Source organism: Arachis hypogaea, chromosome 6, assembly GCF_003086295.3.
Source record: "Arachis hypogaea cultivar Tifrunner chromosome 6, arahy.Tifrunner.gnm2.J5K5, whole genome shotgun sequence".
NCBI lineage: Eukaryota > Viridiplantae > Streptophyta > Magnoliopsida > Fabales > Fabaceae > Arachis > Arachis hypogaea.
The window spans coordinates 30079478-30100308 of NC_092041.1; the positions used below are offsets into that span (position 1 = coordinate 30079478).

At 27.5% G+C, this 20831-nt stretch overlaps 1 protein-coding gene and 1 non-coding gene across 2 annotated transcripts; both read left to right on the plus strand.

The window, feature by feature from the left end:
- Positions 1-2400: 2400 nt before the first annotated feature.
- Positions 2401-2508, plus strand: LOC112700158 (small nucleolar RNA R71). The gene has a single exon (XR_003153076.1). It is a non-coding gene; the product is annotated as a small nucleolar RNA R71 (small nucleolar RNA).
- An 8340-nt stretch (positions 2509-10848) lies between these two features.
- Positions 10849-14566, plus strand: LOC112698154 (aquaporin TIP1-2-like). The gene is made up of 2 exons (XM_072196448.1): positions 10849-11535; positions 13623-14566. Exons 1-2 carry the CDS (start codon positions 11413-11415, stop codon positions 14436-14438), a joined length of 939 nt encoding a protein of 312 aa, XP_072052549.1. The 5' UTR covers positions 10849-11412; the 3' UTR covers positions 14439-14566.
- The last annotated feature ends 6265 nt before the right edge of the window (positions 14567-20831 follow it).

Consider the following 20831-nt stretch of genomic DNA (forward strand, 5'->3'; position numbering starts at 1 on the left):
CTCAGGAGCTATATGAATCTGGAAATAGCCTATGTAACCATCTAAAAAGCAATAATGTGATTTACCTGACAGGCGATCCAGCATTTGATCAATGAATGGAAGAGGGTAGTGATCCTTACGAGTAGATTGGTTGAGACGCCTGTAATCAATGCAGACCCTCCAGCCGTTCTGTACTCTGGTTGTTATGAGCTCTCCATGCTCATTCTTCACTGTAGTGACTCCAGACTTCTTGGGCACCACTTGTACTGGGCTCACCCATTCACTGTCTGAGATGGGGTAGATAATACCTGCCTCTAATAGTCTGGTCACTTCAATCTTCTTTGGGGTTGACGAACAGGTCTTGCTCCTTCTTCTAAAAATATCCTGTGCTCACAAACTTGAGGGTTGATGCCTACTATGTCTGCTAAACTCCACCCAATTGCTTTTTTGTGCTTCCTCAGCACACTAAGTAACTGCTCTTCCTGCGGAGAAGTGAGGTCCCGTGCAATGATAACTGGAAACTTCTGCTTGTCCTTGAGGTAAGCATATTTGAGGTGTGGAGGGAGGGGTTTCAATTCTAACTTCTGTTCATGGTCTGGCTCTGGATTATCTGGAACTGGTAGCAGTGGTAGAGTACCTGCATTGTCCTCGGAATTCCCCACACTTGGACCTTGTCCTATGTACTTATCTTCAAACTCTTCCTGGTGAACTTCAGCTACGGTTTCACCTATGATGTCACACTGGAAGATAGAACGGTCTTCTGGAGAGTGTTTCATAACTCCATTCAGATTGAAGCTTACTACTCGGCCGTCTATTTCAAAAGAGTATGTGCCTGCGAAAGCATCTAATTTGAACTTCGAGGTCTTCAAGAAAGGTCTTCCGAGTAGGATAGACGATGGCTTCTCTGAGTCATTTTGGGGCATCTCCAGGATGTAAAAATCAATGGAGAAGGTGAGACCTTTAATGGCCACCAATACATCTTCAGCAACTCCAGCCACTGTAATAATATTTTTATCTGCTAACACAAAACGAGCTGCCGACCTTTTTAAGGGAGGAAGCCTCAAAACATCATATACAGATAAAGGCATTATACTAACACATGCTCCTAAATCACACATGCAGTCAGAAAATATCACACCTCCAATGGTACAGTTAACCATGCATGGACCTGGATCACTACATTTTTCAGGTATATTTCCCATTAAAGCAGTATAGAACTTCCTAAAGGAATAGTTTATAATTCATTAATTTTGTCTTTATGTATGCACAAATCTTTTAGAAACTTTACATATTTAGGTACCTGTTGAATGACATAAAAAAGGGGAACAGTTACCTCAACCTTTTTGAAGATTTCTACCATTTTGGGATCAGGTTCCAACTGCTTCCTGGGCTTCCTTGCAAGTTGTGAAAATGGAATAGGAACGGCGTCCTCTATAGTGTCTGCGCTGTTTGGTGCTTCTTTCTGTGATTTGGCGTCTTCATCTTCAGCCATGTCATGTATGCTCTTTTCTTCTTCAACATCTTCTATTTCCACTACCTCTTCAGCTGAGGTGTGTTCAGGTGGATTTGGCTCTTCCTAATTCCTCTCTTGCAATGTGGTTCCGGACCTTAAGGTGATGGCATTAATACCACTCTTTGGATTGAGTAATGGTTGAGAAGGGAGTCCACCAGAGCTTGAGGACTGGTTGTTGGAGTTGTGCATTGATCCAATATGTGAGACAAGGGCTTGCAAAGTAGAATTCAAACCATTTAGAGTAGAAGTAAGGTTATTTTCCATGGCCTGTTGTCTCCGATCAATAGATTGTAGTAACTCATCATTAGGAGATGAAGAGGGGTAAGTGATCTGAGAGGTCTGCTGAGATGCTTGAGGCTGTCTTAAATGAGGTGCTCTGTAGGTCTGATTCTGATTCTGCTGCCTAAAGTTGTTATTGTTATTTCACCTCTGATTTCCATTGTTATCTCTGCCTCCTCTATTATGGGGCGGTCATGAAAGTTATGAGTGGCTGCTACAGTGTTGTCTTCTGGTTGAAGTTGCGGACACTCATCGGTATAGTGACTGTAATTTGCACAGATTCTGCATACTCTTTGTCGAACCAGCTGCTGGCTGTGTTGTGGTGGAGAAGGCTGAACTTGCTGAGGCTGTTGTTGATTCAGTTGCATCTACTTCAGCAAGTTGGTCATTTCACATAAGCTCTGAGCTATAGCAGCAGTCTCTTTACTAGTGGATACCTCTGCAACAGCTCTTGACCGACTTTGTTTCTACCTGTGATTCCTAGTACAGTCAGCTAAGTCGCTGATCAATTGCCATGCTTCTTCTATAGTCTTGTACTTTTTCATAGAACCATTGCTAGCACCTTCCAATGTGGTCCTATCTTGAGATTTCAAACCCTGTGTAAAGTAGCCAAGCAACATTATTTTGTCAATCATATGATGGGGGCATGCTTCTCGAAGATTATTGAAGCGTTCCAAGTATTCATAGAAGGTCTCAGATTCATCCTGAACGATCATAGACATGTCCTTCCTTAGCTTATCGGTAACTTCAGCTGGAAAGAATTTCTCCAGAAACTCTCTCCTAAGTGTATCCCAGTTGGAAACAGTTGTTCCGGATTGAGTGTAGTGCCACTCTCTTGCCTTTTCCTCCAGAGAAAACGGGAAGGCTTTCAACAGAATGGAGATTTCATCAGTGCCATCATGCTTAACAGTAGAACAAGCAGTCTGGAAATCCCTAAGATGCTTGATAGGCTCTTGAGCAGGTAAGCCATGAAATTTGGGCATCAAGTTGAGTAGTGAAGACTTTATTTCAAAATCTACAGCTACTGCTGGGTGGTGTGCCTGGAATGGTTGGAGCGTAAAATCAGGGGCTCTTTCCTCCTGGATAGTGACTCTTTTGGGTGCTGCCATGTCACCTGCACGTAAATGAACTTGATCAGTAGAGAGGGAGCTTGTTTCTTCCTTAGATGACGGTTCAGGTTCGTCCTCAAAAAGGAGTTGCCGACGCCGAGCTTGCCTTATACGTGAAAGAGTTCTTTCAATCTCAGGGTCAAATACTGGCAAGCTTGGATCAGGAAGGGAACGCGTCATTTAACGAAAGAAACGTACAGCTCATAGTGACAGAATGAAAAGAAAAATTGCAATTGAAATAAATACCAATCAATAAATTAGCACACTGTTGCAACTCCCTGGCAACGGCGCCAAAAATTGACGTGGCGGAAATTGGTGAGTTAAGAATTTATTAATAGGGATACGTTGCAAGTACAGTCCTTAACTAACCAAAAATCCGCTTATCAATTTGGTTGTCATAATATTGAAAATTAAAATAATGCGAGTATGAATCCCAGGTCGTCTCCCAACGAGTTGCAGAGAGATGTGCTATTTCATCAATTGGGTGTTTTCAAAAATGGTTGAGTTGATAAACAGAAATTTAAATCAGAGAATTTAATTAATTCTAAATAAAAGCCTTGCTGGGGGTAGATTAGTTGGAAGCCCTATTCTTGTTGAAATACTCTCAAGATTAATTAATAATTGGAAGTTACTCTGCTTAGTTAACCCTTACTAGGTAAAGGAAAGTCAAGCAAGTTGGAAATCAGTTTCTAGTCATAAGTCCTAACCCTCTCTCTTGGGAAGGACTAGAATTAATGATTAGAGGGTGATTCAACAATAAACCCAATTATAATTTTTCTCTTGAGTAGTTCAACTCGAGGGTTCCTTTCAATCATCCCCCAATCAAGTCATGGAACTACTCACTCATCATAATTATAAAAATTCACAGAATTAATGGTGAAAATAAAAGAAGACATGATAAACAATAATGAAAGGATTAATTGAAATTAAAAATAGTCTATATTAATAACTTGTAAAAATAAGCCAAAGTCAACTCTAGAGGGATTAAAAATATGGAAGAATAAATATAAAAAGTAAATAACAAAATAAGATTACTAGTACCAGAGGTAGACTCTTCTTAAAAGTTAAAGCCAAAATCTTCCAATGCTAATTATGAATGCTCAAGTGAGTGAAAAAACCTAGGGGAGGATTAAATCCAGATCTAAAACTAAAAATTATGCAGAATGAATTGTGTCCCTCATTTCTGCATGTTCCCTGACTCTAGTCTGTAATTCCGAGCTGAAAACTGGGTTGAAATCCGGTCCAGAAACTCTGCTAGCTACTTTTGAAATTCTGCAGATCGCGCACGTCACGCGGACGCGTCATTCACGCGAACGCGTCACTCGGCGTTTTTCTTTTCCATGCGGGCGCGTCGTCCATGCCTCCGCGTTGCTTCTGCTTTTCCAATCCATGCGTCCACGTCACTCATGCGGCCGCGTCACTGCGAATTCCTCTCTTCCGCGCGGTCGCGTTGTTGACGCGTACCCGTAACTTCTCGCTGGTCATCTTCTCAATTTCTTGTATTCCTTCCATTTTTGCAAGCTTCCTTCCCAATCTCTCACTCATTCATGCCCTATAAAGCGTGAAACACTTAACACACAGATCACGGCATCGAATGGAATAAACGGAGATTAAAATACCTAATTAAAGGGTCTCCAGGAAGTAAGTTTTCAATCATGTAATAATTTTAGGAAGGAAATATAAATTCATGCTAATTATATGAATAAGTGGGTAAAGACCATAATAAAACCACACAATTAAACACATTGTAAACCATAAAATAGTGGTTTATCAACCCTCTAGTATTAGGGTTCAGAAAAGAAGGAGAAAAGAATAGGGGTCGAAAAGGATATTTACTCAATTACTTTTTGGCTTTTTTTTTTCTTTTTCTATCTCTGTATGTGTGTGAAGTGAATATTTGGCTCTTGAATACTATGATTCAATTCTCAAACATCAATGTATGTAAATTAATATGTTGCATAACTTATTCTGGTTTCTTCTTCAGATTTTTGTTTCTTGTTTTCCTACTCTGAAACTTGAAGAATTTATTGAACTATATATTTATATAACAAGTAGTCTATAGTTGACTAGTAAAATGGGAAGCAACTAGTTCCCAAGTTCCATTGCTGATTTGCCGTAGGTCATGAACAGTTTTGCCATTTAGCAAGGAAATTAAGGTAGCGTTTGTTTGTAGAGATATGACAGAACAGGACACTGAGACAAAGACAATAAGATAGAGACATTAAAAATTATGTTTTGTGTATCGTGTTTGGATACGATGGATATGACACTAATGTAATGTCCAGTATTATGTTTGGATACATATGTACAAGACTAAAATATTATATAAAATGACTAAAATAGTCATGTGATTCCAAATTTTTTAATATAAACTAATTTAATAAATAGTGAGAGTACGTAGGAGTACGTGGGAACTTGAAAAAAATATTTGAAGCAGTCAAAAATTTTAATAAAAAATTATATAATAATATTTATATTAAAATAAAATTTATAAATATAATTATTTTTTTAAATTTATTATTAATATGTAAGAATACATATGGTTAATATTAACAAAAAAAATCTGAATTTGATTAATAAAAAAATTCATTTAGGTTAATAAGCCAAATTAATTTTAAATACAAAATCAGTTTTAAAAAAGAATCCATTTTTAAATGGAAAAAAATTAATTTTTGCACATAAAAATCTATTTTTATTTAGAAAATTAATTTTTTTTATCTAAAATTTTATTTTTCTTTTCAAAAAATTAATTTTTTAAAATTATATAAAATCAATTACAATTTATAAATTATTTTTTAGCATTTTAAAATATCAATTTTACCTTTATAATATTTATCTTTTAAAAGTCTCCAGACTAATTATTTTTGTTATTATTTTTATTACAAATCAAATAATATAATATAAGATTAAAATGATGTTGAAGTAAGAATGATAAGAAAAAAGAAATTATCCAGTCCAATAAAAATTTTTATAGAAAGCAGAGAGTACCTGACAAAAAAAGAAAAAGAAAAAGAACGTAGAGATAGAAAAAGAGCATGGAGTAAAAAAAAAAGTACTTTCTGAGAACAACGCAAAATAGGAAAAATAAGAAGGGGTAAGAATAATAAAAAATAGCACCATGGACAAAAAAAAATTCATAAAAACAGTCCGTGTCCCTCTTCCAAATTCCGTGTCCATCATTGTCCTTCGTAAAAGAGTGGACACAAAAATATAAAAAATTGTCCCAAAGATAATATGTTCAGTGTCCATGACTTTGCTTCCAAACACTTTTTAAGAATGTATTGTCCATATCTTAGTGTCCTGTCTCCGAAAAGAAACGCTACGTAAAAGAACATTCGATGTCAGGAGGAAAATAATAGCTGCTAGTGAGGAAAGCAAGTTGTTGACGTGGAGGGCAAAATAGGTACTGATTTTGTTGAAAATTCTGTTATAAGGGATGGACAGGCGGCAAACTGATCCGGATAATCAGGAGTTGAGGCGTAGTAGCAGAAAAAAGTTTACAAATACTCTGCTGCGAGGCTATGTTTGTTAGGCAAATTGTGGTAAAAATCTTTTTTATTCTCTATCTTCTTTTCTGCAACATTCTTCTTCTTTTTCCCTCTGACTTCTATTTCTTCTTAACAAATGCTCTTATTACTTCTCGGGTGTGAACTATAAGGAACACAAGCTATTGACCATTATACCTTCTTGCTATCCTTTCTTCTTTAATTTCTATTTGCGTTGCTGGACTTGGAACCACTACTAATACTGTTACATTGGGTTGATTTCACACACACGCGCACACACACATATATATTCCTTTCGGTCTTCAAAGTATTATTTATTTATAAAAGTATGTAAACTGCATTTATTTATTTATTTATAAATATTATTGCTACTTTTGTTTTAAATGAGGACATAGATTCATGTCTGACCATATACAAGAATTTATAAATATTATTGCTGCCTTTATTTTGAATTAATTGTCAATATTCAGCTTCAGCTTCTTGAATTGGGATAATTTCTGATAATTTATTTTACACTAAACACTAATGCTAATATTAGTATGTATTATTATAAATAAGTAAAATTTATATTTTTATTATGTTCACAGATTATTCTTTTGTTGTAGAGATTAAATTAAGAAATGAGATTCCATCGCTAAAAGAATTGAGAAAGAGGTCTTTTAGAGCGAGCAACAAAAAATCATGATTCACATGATAAAATATTATATATTAAGAACCATATGATTAGATATGTATAATAAAAAATTATGCTATGTTTGACATTTTGTTTACTAGTTATGACATCTGATTTTCAATGATTATGTATGAAGTAAAAATAATATGATGTTTGGTTTATATTTAAATTTCTAAAATGCCATTTCAAACAAAAAAATGTTTTAATATGGTCAAAACAATTTTAAAATAGAAAGAAAAACTGTTATTATAATCAGGTAAAATTGATAGTTAAAACTGCCATTTTAAAGGACATAAAACAGCGGTTAAAAATTGATATTTTAAAAGGACAAATTATTATTTTATTTATATAAAACTTTCATTTTAAATAAAGAAAAATGTTATTATATATTATAAAATACGGCAGTTTTAGACTGCTATTTTAACCAATAAAAAAAATTGTTGTTTTATCTGGTTAAAACAGTAGTTCAAACCATCATATTAAATATGACAAAAATCGTTGTATTAATCTTGATAATTGTGGTAGGTTTTTGAAAGCTGCCGTAATAACTAGAATAGCGCTATGGATTACGGTAGGTTTAGAAAAATGCTATTATTAAGTATAATGGCCGTTTATACCGTCGTAATTATCCAAAAGTTTTGAGTTCCTACCATAGATTCTGAAGCTCCATACTTTCATTCATATATATCATGCACGCTTGTAGTGTAAAGAAAATATAAAACCCTTCCTAAAAATGTGACGACCATACAATAAACTTTTGACTCCTATTTCTCTTATGAGAGTTTTTAACAAGAGTGGGGTGGTTTAAACACGCATCCTCCAATAGTTGAACAAATCTTTTCTACTTGCACACATGTTTAAAATCCACAAAATCACTAATTAAAACTGGATTATTGACATCCAAAACTTCAGCAACAATAATCATATACAAAAATAATTATTCTCTAAATTCATGGAAAACAGGCGACGACAGGTAGTTGAAAGTATTTCATGGTCGTACTGATAGTTATTCCGTGGTAAAAATCATATACAAAAATAATCAAATTAATAAAACAATGAAAAATTATATAGGTAATAACTGAAGGAAGAAAACAAAAGTAGCATATATATAGATTTTGTACCAAGATTTTTCATCATGTTCTGATCAAACTGATCAAGTATAGAACATCTATAGAAAATATATATGGGTCCAGCGGATGCTGCCAGGCAGGCAGGGGGAGCTTAGTGCAAACAAAGGAGCCACGACTTCCTCAAGGTTTTTATAAAAGAATTAGTAATATTAATATAAAAATTAAATATAGCTCAATTAGTTTAAATCTCACACTTTTACATTAAACTTGTGGATCAACTTTCACTTCCTATATTTATTCAATTATCTTTAATGTTAATTGTTAATATTTTAAATTTGAATTTTAATCAACTTTCACAAATTAAAGATCTTATTGGCTTATTCATACAAATTAAAATCTCATTCTCATTATTATTTATTATTCTCATTATCAACAAAATTTTATAATGTTAATATTAGAATTAATTGTAGTCAAATTAATTTCTTTTATCTATATAGTTATTTATTTTACAATAATATCTTAAATTTGAACTTTAATGGACTTTACAAATTAAAAGTTTTATTGACTTATTTATACAAATTAAAATTTTATTTTAATTATTATTTATTATTCTCATTATTAATTAGGTTTTACAATTTTAATATTAAAATTAGTTGTAATAAAATTAATTTCTTTTATCTATATAATTATTTATTTTACAATTTTAATTCTAAAATTTTTAAATTATTTTATAATATCTATCTATATAATTATTTATTTATTGTCATATTAGTAATAAACTTAAAAGTAATTATATTTATAAATTTTATTTTAATATAAATATTATTACATAATTTTTATGTTTAAATTTTTTGACCCAAAATTTCTTCAAGTTCCGCCACTGTAAGCAGGGGCGGATTATTCAAAAATCTTTTAAAAAGGAGTCAAAAATTAAATATTATATAATTAATAATATTATTTTCTATTATTATTTTTAATAAAAAATTATTAATAAGTTCTATATTAAAATAAAAAATCTTACTAAAAAATAATAATTTTATATTTGATATAATTTATAATAATTAAAATTCTAATTTTTATCCTTTATTATTATTATTATTATTATTATTATTATTATTATTATTATTATTATTATTATAAACAATGTAACATAAATAATATAGATAAATTTATTCTGATATTTTTTATATATGTATTTAAAATAAATTAGTGAATAAAATATGTAAAATATTCATACTAATATATAATTTATTTAAATTATTTTAATATCATGAGAATATAAATAAATGTTGAAATAATTTAATTTTTATGTATATACCTTTTTACATTCCATTAGAATTTGTTATAAAAATTAAAGTATAATACGATAAATAGATTTAAAAGTTAGGAGAAAAAAATTCAAAAGATAGAATGAACAATAAAAAAAAATATCATCAAAACAAATGGTTAATAAAAATAATAAAAAATAGAAAGAATAATTACAAAAAATTTATTGATTAAAATGGTTGGCTTAAAAAAAATAATATATTATTCATGTTCAAAATGTAATAATTGAAATTTGAACCCAGGTCATAAGATAAAATTTATTCTAATTAGCCATTAGACTAACAATTAAATTTTGAAAATAAATGCATCATCATATAATATATAAAAATTTCAAAATTTTTTGGTAGGCAATGGTCCCTTCTGGCCCTCCTCTAAATTTGCCCCTGCTGCCAGGTATAGTAGCACTATCACCATTCACCAATACTCAAATCAATGATCAAATTTATTTTTTTTTTGGTTTTGAATATTTATTTTTGTTACGTTTCGGATATTTATTTTTTATTACGATTTTGAGCGACGGATGATGGTTGGTGGGGCGGTGCAACGGGCGCGGTGTTGGACCACCGTCTATGGATTTAGGGTTTTTTTTTCCTTCTTGTTGATGGACTAAAGACAAGATTCATCATACAATTAGTCAGTTTTTATTGTTAGAGGCTGAACATTATATTCAAGATGTTGATTGATGGAGTGCAAAATACAAATCAATGTCACATAAAAAACTAAAAAATGTAACGCATGTTCAAATCTTAGCAATTGCAGTTTGCCGAGGAATTTGGCCAGGTGAAGCTATCAAGTTTTATCTTAGTATCTTTTCAGTATATACCCAAGATATACTCTCGAAATCCAGTGTAAGGTCTTTGACTGAATTGGAAAAATAGCGATAATTAATATATCTATTATCTTAAATAAGGTTTTGTTTTCTCTATGCCATGTTATATGCCTCTTTGTTGAAAAAATAATATATAGAAATCTTGTCTCAAATAATTTTTTGGATATGTGGAAAAAAAAAATCAATAGAGCTCTAGGTTAAAAGAGTAGGTGAGATGGAAGGTAGATAGAGATGAAAGGCTAAAAAATATTCAAGAAAACCATATATAAAATGGTTAAAACAAATCTATATATACAGTCTAAGATATAATACATGATAAAGCTCAAAAACATTATTTGATCTATGTAGTGGATTCCACTTAATAAGATAAATCTTTGTTGTTGTTGATGATGATATATGGCTCTTAAGTATCTTGAGAAGCCATGATGATAACATTTGGTTTCTTCACATTGCATGGACTACATACATAGATTCAAGAATTTGGCTTTGTTCACATTGAATAAATTAGGACTAACAATTCATATATTCGGAAATAGAAAAGAATTGGTATTCTGAAAAGGAGAAGACATGAAATATTTAACAATATCTTTATTGCAATACCTTACTTTGTACTACTATGAGGGTTCTTTTAGTAAATGATCTATGTCTTATCCTTGATGGATTCTGTATTGAACTCATCTAAATTTTTGTTCATAATAATAAAAGAAACTCATGGCTAAGAGAAAACTACAAACCATATATATCTTCTTGTTTGTGTCTAGTGACAAATATTATTCCAAGTAAGGGGAACCTATCCATGTCTTAGACATTCACGCAGCTTCAGATGTTGTAATGTGCATGGATTACATTGCTATAAGAATTTTGGCAGAAAACTATGGATCATGTCTTAGACATTCACGCAGCTGCTTTTCTATATGCGTACGAAAATTTACTTAGCTCCAAGAATTAGCTTTGTTCTGAGCGAAAAAGGTTAAAGAGAAGCTAGGCTTCTCTTAAATGGCACCAAGCCACCAACAATTCTCAAGGTTGGCTACTATATTATATAAATATATATATAGATATTAATATCCCTAATGATGTGCGTCTACCTTAAGTTCAGAAAGTTGTTCCTTTAAAAATCCAGGACAGATGGTGGAACAACAAGTTTCAAGTTCTGTTCAGACATACAAGGTTAGCTCTTTGGATAGCAAGAAGTCTTTAAAGTCTAGTTTTCTTTCTTTCATTGGAGCACATGAGATTTTCATGCCAGAGGTAATTGAATATCTTATTTTTGTTATCATTATATAATATATGTATATGTGCTTTCTAGAGCCTCATATAATATAATTCATCTTAGCTTCTAGCCAAAGTGATATAAGAAGAGTTTCTTCACCTTTGATATATGCCTTTTTGTGAACCATCTATTGATGCTTAGGTGTTGACTATCCCATTCCTTAAATTTCGACTGTGAAATTTGCGCACGATCTTAGTTGAGCTAGAAAGGCAGAAATATGGTACGTTATACACTAAGATAATTTAATAGTATAAATTTAAATCAAACACTAAGTCATCATGATATCAGAATCCAAATGTGAACTATTAGATTACCTTAATGTATGTTAATGACTTGAAATTTATATCTCCGAGAAACAAGTTTTCTAGTCAAATAGAGTGTTAAATTCTTCTATAAATAAAATTATTCAAAATTTTAAGTCTATGCAATATATGCAGAGCGATTTAGAAACTGGTAAGCGGCAGGTATCTGTAATGCACAAAATACAAGTATGTAGAGCTCATATAAGAAGTCTCAAATTTATGTGAATTGTGATGTTTAAGTTTTTATTCTTTTCTTGCTTCTGATCCTAAAAGGTTACCCTGTCATCCATTGCATATACCATGAATGTGCCTTTGTGTAGAGTATGATTCTATATAATAAAATGTATATTTAATTAAAAACTAAATAATACAATAATGACATACTTATTTTGTTATTGAATGCAACTATTATTTGCATGGCACACGTGTCTGAGGGATTGTTTTTCAAAACTTCTTGTAAACTATAATTGTTCATTATGATTTTTTTTTTCATTATTTAATTGTAGAAGATATATTAGGCCAAGAATTGGCTTTGTTAACTGGGAAAATTTCTTAGAACTAAAAGCCATGTTACTCACTTTTTAACTTTTGTATACTGGGAATATTCTTGCAAGTGAAGCATATTACTAGACAGTTATATCAGAAAATGTGATATAGCACTGTACCAAAATTTTGATGCATTAGAATTTCTACTTCAATATATTGAACAAGTGGTAAAACTTACGTATTGGACAAATTCTCAGTTATAATTGGACCGAAAGTTTTATCTCAACTTGTCAACCATAACAGATAATTATATTAGAAGTGAAATGGAAGTTTGAGATAATGATACATAAGACACTATATATTTAGGTGGATAAATATAGAAACATATTAACGAAAGAATTTGCCCCTACCTCGTTCTGATAAATAGAAGACACATTTCATTTGTTTTTCTTGAAATTAAGATCACATGGATTCAGCTATTTCCCAAGTAGTAGTAGTTGATAGTGATGACCAATTTTCAAGGTCTTTTCAAAGTGTAGAGGAAACACATTTGGTTCATAAAAAGTCTGCATGGTACAAATTTCTTGTTTCTATTGGTGCCCATGAAATTTTTTCAATAGAGGTAATCTCATACACATAAGTTTTAAAATTTGAGTTTACAAGTTTAGGTTCAAAATCGATCAAATTTATGATTCTACGAATAAACTTTTATGAGTTTACACGTTTGAGTTTTATTATTGAAGTTTATGTAACATGTATAATCAGTAGAGTAATTTAGCTATAAGTAGAAATAATTTAAATAGTACTTAGAATGAAGAATTATGATAGATGATGAGAAATGAAATTTAAGTCTCCCACTCTTAAATTCTCTCTTCCAATTCGTTTTTGATTGATTAATTTTTCTTCCTCCCAAATTACACACTCAAATCCACATATTATTCATATTTAATACACACTCAAAGTCCAATTCTTTTTTTCATTCTCGTTATTGATCTTAAATTTTACAAATTTAAGTGAATTCTCGAGTTGAATGTTTTTAAAGTGACTACTCACATAAAAATATCTTTATATAGAGATGATAACTAAGATATTGATACGTATTATGCTAAGTAGTTTAGTTAAATATATCAAATCATTTAATGATTTTTAGTTATTATCTTCGCATGAAATATTTTCATACTGAGTAATCACCTGATCTTGAATCTCGATATTACATATGAATATGAAGTATCATAATGCAAAAGATGACATTTTATTTTATTTTCTTCTTGTTTCAGACATGGAAAACAGCATTGACTGAGTTAGTTGCAACTGCTTCTCTAATGTTCACACTGACAACCTCAATCATAGCATGTTTGGACTCGCACGAAGTTGCTGCAAAGCTTCTAGTCCCTCTTGCAGTGTTCATCATAGCCTTCTTGTTCCTAATAGTCACAATTCCACTCTCTGGAGGTCACATGAGTCCTGTTTTCACATTCATAGCAGCATTAAAGGGTGTTGTTACTCTAGTACGTGCACTAATTTATGTCATAGCACAATGCATTGGTTCAATTATTGGTTTCATTATGCTAAAATGTGTCATGGATCCAAAATTGGAACACAAATATTCATTAGGAGGATGTACAATTAGTAATGATAGTGATAAAGGACTAGGATCAAAGCCACAAGTTGCATTGTTAGTAGAATTTTCATGCACATTTTTGGTGCTATTTATTGGTATTACTTTGGGATTTGATAAGAAAAGGTCAAAGGAATTAGGATTACCTATGGTGTGTGTTGTGATTGCTGGGGCAATGGCATTGGCAGTGTTTGTGTCTATAACTGTTACTGGGCAATTGGGCTACGCAGGTGTTGGACTTAACCCAGCAAGATGTTTGGGTCCAGCTTTGTTAAAAGGTGGATTATTGTGGAATGGACATTGGGTTTTTTGGGTGGGGCCTTTCCTGGCCTGTATAACGTATTATGGGGTATCTATTAATCTGCCAAAGGAGAGTATGACTTTGGAAAATGGAGAATATGATGTGTCGAATTTGGCTTTGGGCCATAGTAAGAGTGTTTCTAGGAGTGCTGTCTCAAATGATCTTCAAGTTTGAAGATGAATATGGACCTAAGTCCAATAATAAATTGCATAGAAAAATTGTTGAGAGATTACACATATAAATAATAAGAATATTATGTAAAGGATTGGAATTTGATTCTTTAAGGAAGTTATTTATTGAAACTACTACAAGCAAATAAAAGTTTTGTTATATTAAGGAAATTACACCTTTATAATGTACTTATTTATTGAATTTGAGTCATTTTACTTATTGTTAGTTTAACCCTAAACTAATGTTAAGTTCTATTCATTAGTTTACTTTAATTTGTTTTTATATTTTATATATATATATAAGTGTAATTACCCGAACCATGCACATGATAAGATTGAAATTATAATTTTAAATTATTTTTTAAAAATTATTTTGAATTATAATAGTTTGATTAATAAAAAAGGAACATGTTATGCATTGTTTATTTTTTTAATTTAGTGTTAATTGGATTAACTCTAAAATATTTATTAATTGATTTTAATAATCTACTTTTTTTCAATAAATCAGACATATATATTGAACGTGATCATAAATAATATAGTAATAATTAAATTCACCAACAAATATATTGGCTATTATCACACTATAAAACAAATTAAATATAAAGGCTATTAGCACTTATAAATCTATAAAATCACATTGTCTTTGATTCGTGCAAGGGTTTACTTATCAAATAAACTTAATATGAACAAAAAATATTTATAAAATGGACCTAGCATCACATGAAAGAATCATGGAAAATAATCAACTTACCTTATTGTCCATAAGAACCATTTCTATATAAGTCGTCTTGTTCTTGTCAAATTTGGATGGGACTTTCCATAACCTTATATATTAATTTTGTTAAATAATTCTATATATATATAAATATATATATTAATATTATGATAGTTTTTCTTTATATATATATATATATATAATTCTATACATATACATAAATAAAAAAATATATGAATTATATTTTATTAAACTCTATATTACCAGTTATTAAAAACATTTAAATCACATATATTAATTATTTTTTGTTATAATTATTTCGTTTTATATATATGATTATTTTTTATTCTACAATCGTGCAATAATTTTTTATTTTTTATATCCATATATATTCCTCAATTTCGACCTCATTCATAAGCATATTAACAATTTTTTTTAATAGTGATGTTTTAATTTTTTATTTTTTTTTCACGTATCCTTTTTTTTTAAATAGTGATGTTTAATATTTTTTTAAATATATATTTTTTTAATAATTACATTACTAATCTGAAATATAAAATAAAAAAAAAGTGATACATATATCCAAGAAAGAAAATAAACTTAAAAATTAGAAAAAAAAGAAATTTTATATTAAAAAATATAAAAATAATATATTTAAAAAGAATAGTCATAATATATAATTGAGTCAACAATTTAAATTTCTCTAAAACTAATTTAATCAAATACCAATATTAGAAATAAATTACTTAAATAATATTTAATCTATTCTAGTCCTTAGACACGTATAGATTAGAGTCATTCTCGTAACGATAACCAAATGAAACAACATCGTAAGTTCGAATATTTAGAATTCGTGTAAATTCAGACAATTTTCTTGTTCTTTGAAAACCTTCTGTATCCCTAATAGAGTTGAATCGCAATTCTTTTTATGGAGAAAGAGTTACGGATGTGGTTTTGATGTGTTGGAGATCAAAATCCAGAAGTCACTATTTATATTTGAGTGTGACACCCATTAAACCCGAAAGGCCAAATAAAATAGTACATCTGGTTTTATTCTCATTTAATTCAGCATTTGTGATAATAAATGAGATGACCATTATATAAATTATTTAAAGTAAAATAGCTTAATTTACAATTATAATTAATATATGTATTGCCCATAAATAGATTAGAAAATAATAATTTCGTAATAAACTAATCATTCAATTCGAATTATAATTAATTGATGGATAGAAATTATAATAAATTGTATGATATTTAAATAATTAACCAAATCAATTAGTTAATATAATTAATTTATTATAATAAATTAAATTTAATGAGTTAAAAGAAATAAATCAAAAAACACCATCAGAAACATGCCACGACAGTTTTATTATTAAGTGCAGAAATTTAATTTTTATATAATAGAATAGATATTTACAGATTATTATATTAAACACAGACTAAAAAAATACACTAAACAAAATTAAAGCATCAATGGTAAAATATAACCTAAAAAATAACTTAAATTCAAAACGAACTTTGGTGAATTATAATAAATCTATATATAAGAAGTAAAAGTAAAATAAACATGGAAAAAAAGTAAAAAGAGCAATTAAAAAAATAAAAGAAGATAAAAAAGATAATGTGAGAAGTAGATAAAAAATGTATTACAATAGAAGATTAATATAATTAGTTAACACAAAAATTAAAATACGATCTTATTAAAAAACTTTCAAAAAAAATATTTTAAAAAAAACCTATTCATCAACTTTTATAAAAATATTATAAAAAATTTAAATTATCTTTAAATAAAATAATAATATCCTTAAGAATTATCAATAAAAAATAAATACAAAAGAATTAATACAAAACAAAATCATAGAAAAATATTAGTAAAAATAAGATAAAAAAACAAAAATTATAAATTATAAATACTTTACATGAAGTACAAAATAGAAAAGGAAAAAAGGAATATATAAAATAATAAGATAATAAATTGAATTAATTGGGTTCACTTATTTCATTGCTTTATATATTATTTTTTAAAAAATTTAATATTTATCTCGATCAAATTAAATAATAAATTAGTTATAATTAATTTGGTTTAATGAATCAATCAAAATTTAAAATAATTTGATATTTACTCTAATTAAATTAAATATTTGAAGTTATGATTAATGTAATTTAATGAATCAAATAAAATATTAAATGATAAAATATTTATCCTAATCAAATCAAATTACATTTGATTAGTTATTATTAAGACAATTGAATGAATCAAACACATTAAATTGAAAAATAATTTAGTTCATTTATGTCTTAAGGACATATTTTAAAAATATTTATTTTTCAATAATTTTTATAAAATATTTTTTATAATATTTTTAACCTGTAGTCTAAAGGCACAATTATAATAATTCATTAAAAAGTATTTAATTAGTTAATACAAATAATCAGTATAATTGATTTAGTTCAGTAAATTAAAAAAATAAATGTAAAAGGAAGAGATAAAGGAAAAGTGAAATTATAAAATCGTATAGTCATTAAAAAGCAATAAAAATTTCTCTTTTAGTTTTTTTTATTAATTATTAATTTATTATAATTAATTTCACAATATTTATTATACGTTATTCATCTTATAAGTTAATACAATCAATTAATTGATATCAATTATTGATAATTAATTATAATTGATATAACTCATTTCGCTATACCATCTAAATAAATAATTAAAAATGCACGTCTCAATTTTTTGTTAAGGTAGAATAAAATAAAATACATAAATTGAATAGATATAAATCTAAAAATTATAAAAATAAATTTAATGTCTATTTTAAAAATAATTACAGATTTTTATTCTTTTAATTATTAATAATTTAAATAAAGTAATATCCTATAACTTATTTTGTTATCTATTTTAAGTAGTTACTAATTAATATTCTATTTTTCTAATTATTTGCTTGTCTTATTTATCATTTATGCTTTCAATTAATTATATTAATAAACAAATAAACTAAATTAACTCCGATTATACTTGGACTATTCAACAATTCAACATAATCTTTTTAATTTGGGATTAACTACTAACAATAGAAAATAAAAAAATTTAGAGTAATTTAATATTATGAACATTAATTATTATTGTGAAATAACCTAAAATTATATATAATACAATTTATTTTTAAAAAAATAATCAAGTATTATTGTTAATTATGAAATAGCCTAAAATTATAATGTATTTTATTTTTAAAGAAACAATTTTTTTATTAATATCTATAAATAAAAACTATCGTCAAAATACTTTGATTAAAAATATGAGAGGTTAATTACTATTCATTATTAATAATATATCAATTATATCAAAAAGTAAAAATATAATTATTCGCATTTACACCATTAGAAGAATTATCATTATGAGTAAAATTTTGTCAAAAAAATTGCATACATAGTGAATTTAAAAAATAAATATCATTAAGTAATTATGTTTTTTTAAATAAATAGTAAAAAATTAAATAACATAAACTATATTCTTTCAAAAGTAACCTTTTTAAGTTGTTATGTTTGGCATGATTTATTTGTATGTCATTTAAATTGACATCATTTTTAATTATAATAATTATTTATCCTTAATAATTATTGTTAGAATTTAATAATTTTTCATGCTTTACAATAATTATCTATAAAAAAACATATATATCCTGAAAAAGTTATTAAATAAATTTATTCTTTTTGCCCTATTTTCACATTAAAATTTTTTTTAATTGTTATTATGTTATTAGATTTGTTAAATAATATTAAAAAATTCTTTAAAAATAGAAATAGCGATCACATGTTGAATAATTAATTCAATAGAATTAAATTTAAACGAATAAGATGATTCAATCAATTATATAAATAATAGCATATTTATAAATATTAATAATGAAAATAGTCTCACTAATGTAAATGATCAATAAAATAATTATATGAAAAAATAACTAATCACATAATTGCATAATTTTCAAGATCCTGTATAGTTGAATCTAATGGCCAAATCAAAAAAATATCTATATGATAATGTCCTAATATTTTAGAATACTATAAATCATATTATAAATTTATATATCATATTATATTTTAAGTCAACTCCTTAAACACATTATAACATAAAGCATCTAAAAAGATATACCAAATTAACGAATATCACATGGGCCACAACATACACTCTAAATTGTCACGATATTTCAAATAAAAAGAGCATCAATACATAAAAATCAATGAATATAACTAAAATAAAGAGCAACAAAGAGACACAAAAATATAATAATAAAGAGAATCAATAATAACATTAACATATAAACCACATATACGAACAATATATATTAATTGTGAATCACAAAAAAAAGATAATATATATATATATATGAATTGAAGTACACATAACAAAATAGAATATTATAAAACAAAATTAAGTAAGATTATTTAAAAACAACGTAAAGATGACACATCTTTTTTATTTATCAGAAGCTAAAAGAAAAAAAAGTATGTATGCGCCTAATAATAAGCAATTAAAATAAATAAAAATTTTAAAAAATATAAAAAAATAAAATGTATAAATAAAGATAAAAGAAACAAAAATAAATAAATTACAAAAATTGTACCCTAAACATGAAAGTGAGAGGGAGGGAGGAAGAGAGAGAAAAAAAGAGAGCGAATGAGTAAAAAACATTTGATCTTGTATAAATAGATGGTATTGAGAAAAATAAACTAATTAAATTAATTGATATATTTCATTATCATATTTATTATTTATTAAATAATTTGATATTTATTCCAATAAAATCAAATAAATTAATTAATTTATGTAAATTATAATAAATGGTGAGATTTGAATGTCTAATGAAATTAATTAATTAATATAATTAATTAATTATAACACATCAAGAGCATGCTACATCAGTTCCATCATTAAGTACAAAAATCCGATTTTTATATAATAGAGTAGAATAGATAGATAGAATAGATAGAATAGATAGGTAGATAATAAAGATAATTTCTTAAATTAGTATAATTATGTATTATTCATTAAATATTAATTGTAATATTGTAATATAATTATAATAAAGATATTTTTCTAAAAAAAATTATTTAGAGAAATATAAATTGGTTATTAATAACCGTGCCATTATCATATTATTATTATTTTTATTATTATTATTATTATTATTATTATTATTATTAAAATGATTAAAAATATTTTCGTTTGATAATTGATAGGTAGTTTAATAATACATTAAATATTAATTTTATATAACTATAATAAAGATATTTTTCTAAATTAGTATAGTTATGCATTATTACTTAAATGCTAATTATAGTATAATTATAATAAATATATTTTATAAAATAAACTTAGAAGAGAAAATAATGCATTCATTTTGACGGAAAAATGGATTCATGAGGAATCAACACCTCATTTTTATTAGTCGGAGAAAAAACTCAATTTTAATATATTAAGTAGATTCTCTACGAACATACCAACGAAACATACCAAAAAATATTCAACGCTACCTGTACTAGATTAGAGTAAAATAAGAGACAAATATTTATTTGTTTTATTTATATAGTAAATAACTCTTCCTTTTAGTTTTCTTTGTTTTATTTTCAGTCAAAAAAATATTAGCCACTAAATCAATCATTATATATTATATATTT

What these genes read in the sequence shown, in the direction of transcription:
- LOC112698154 (XM_072196448.1), top strand. Translation starts at nt 11,413, where the DNA reads ATGGTGGAACAACAAGTTTCAAGTTCTGTTCAGACATACAAGGTTAGC. An exon ending in ATGAGATTTTCATGCCAGAG is followed by an intron (nt 11,536 to 13,622) that starts GTAATTGAATAT and finishes TTCTTGTTTCAG; the next exon opens with ACATGGAAAACAGCATTGAC.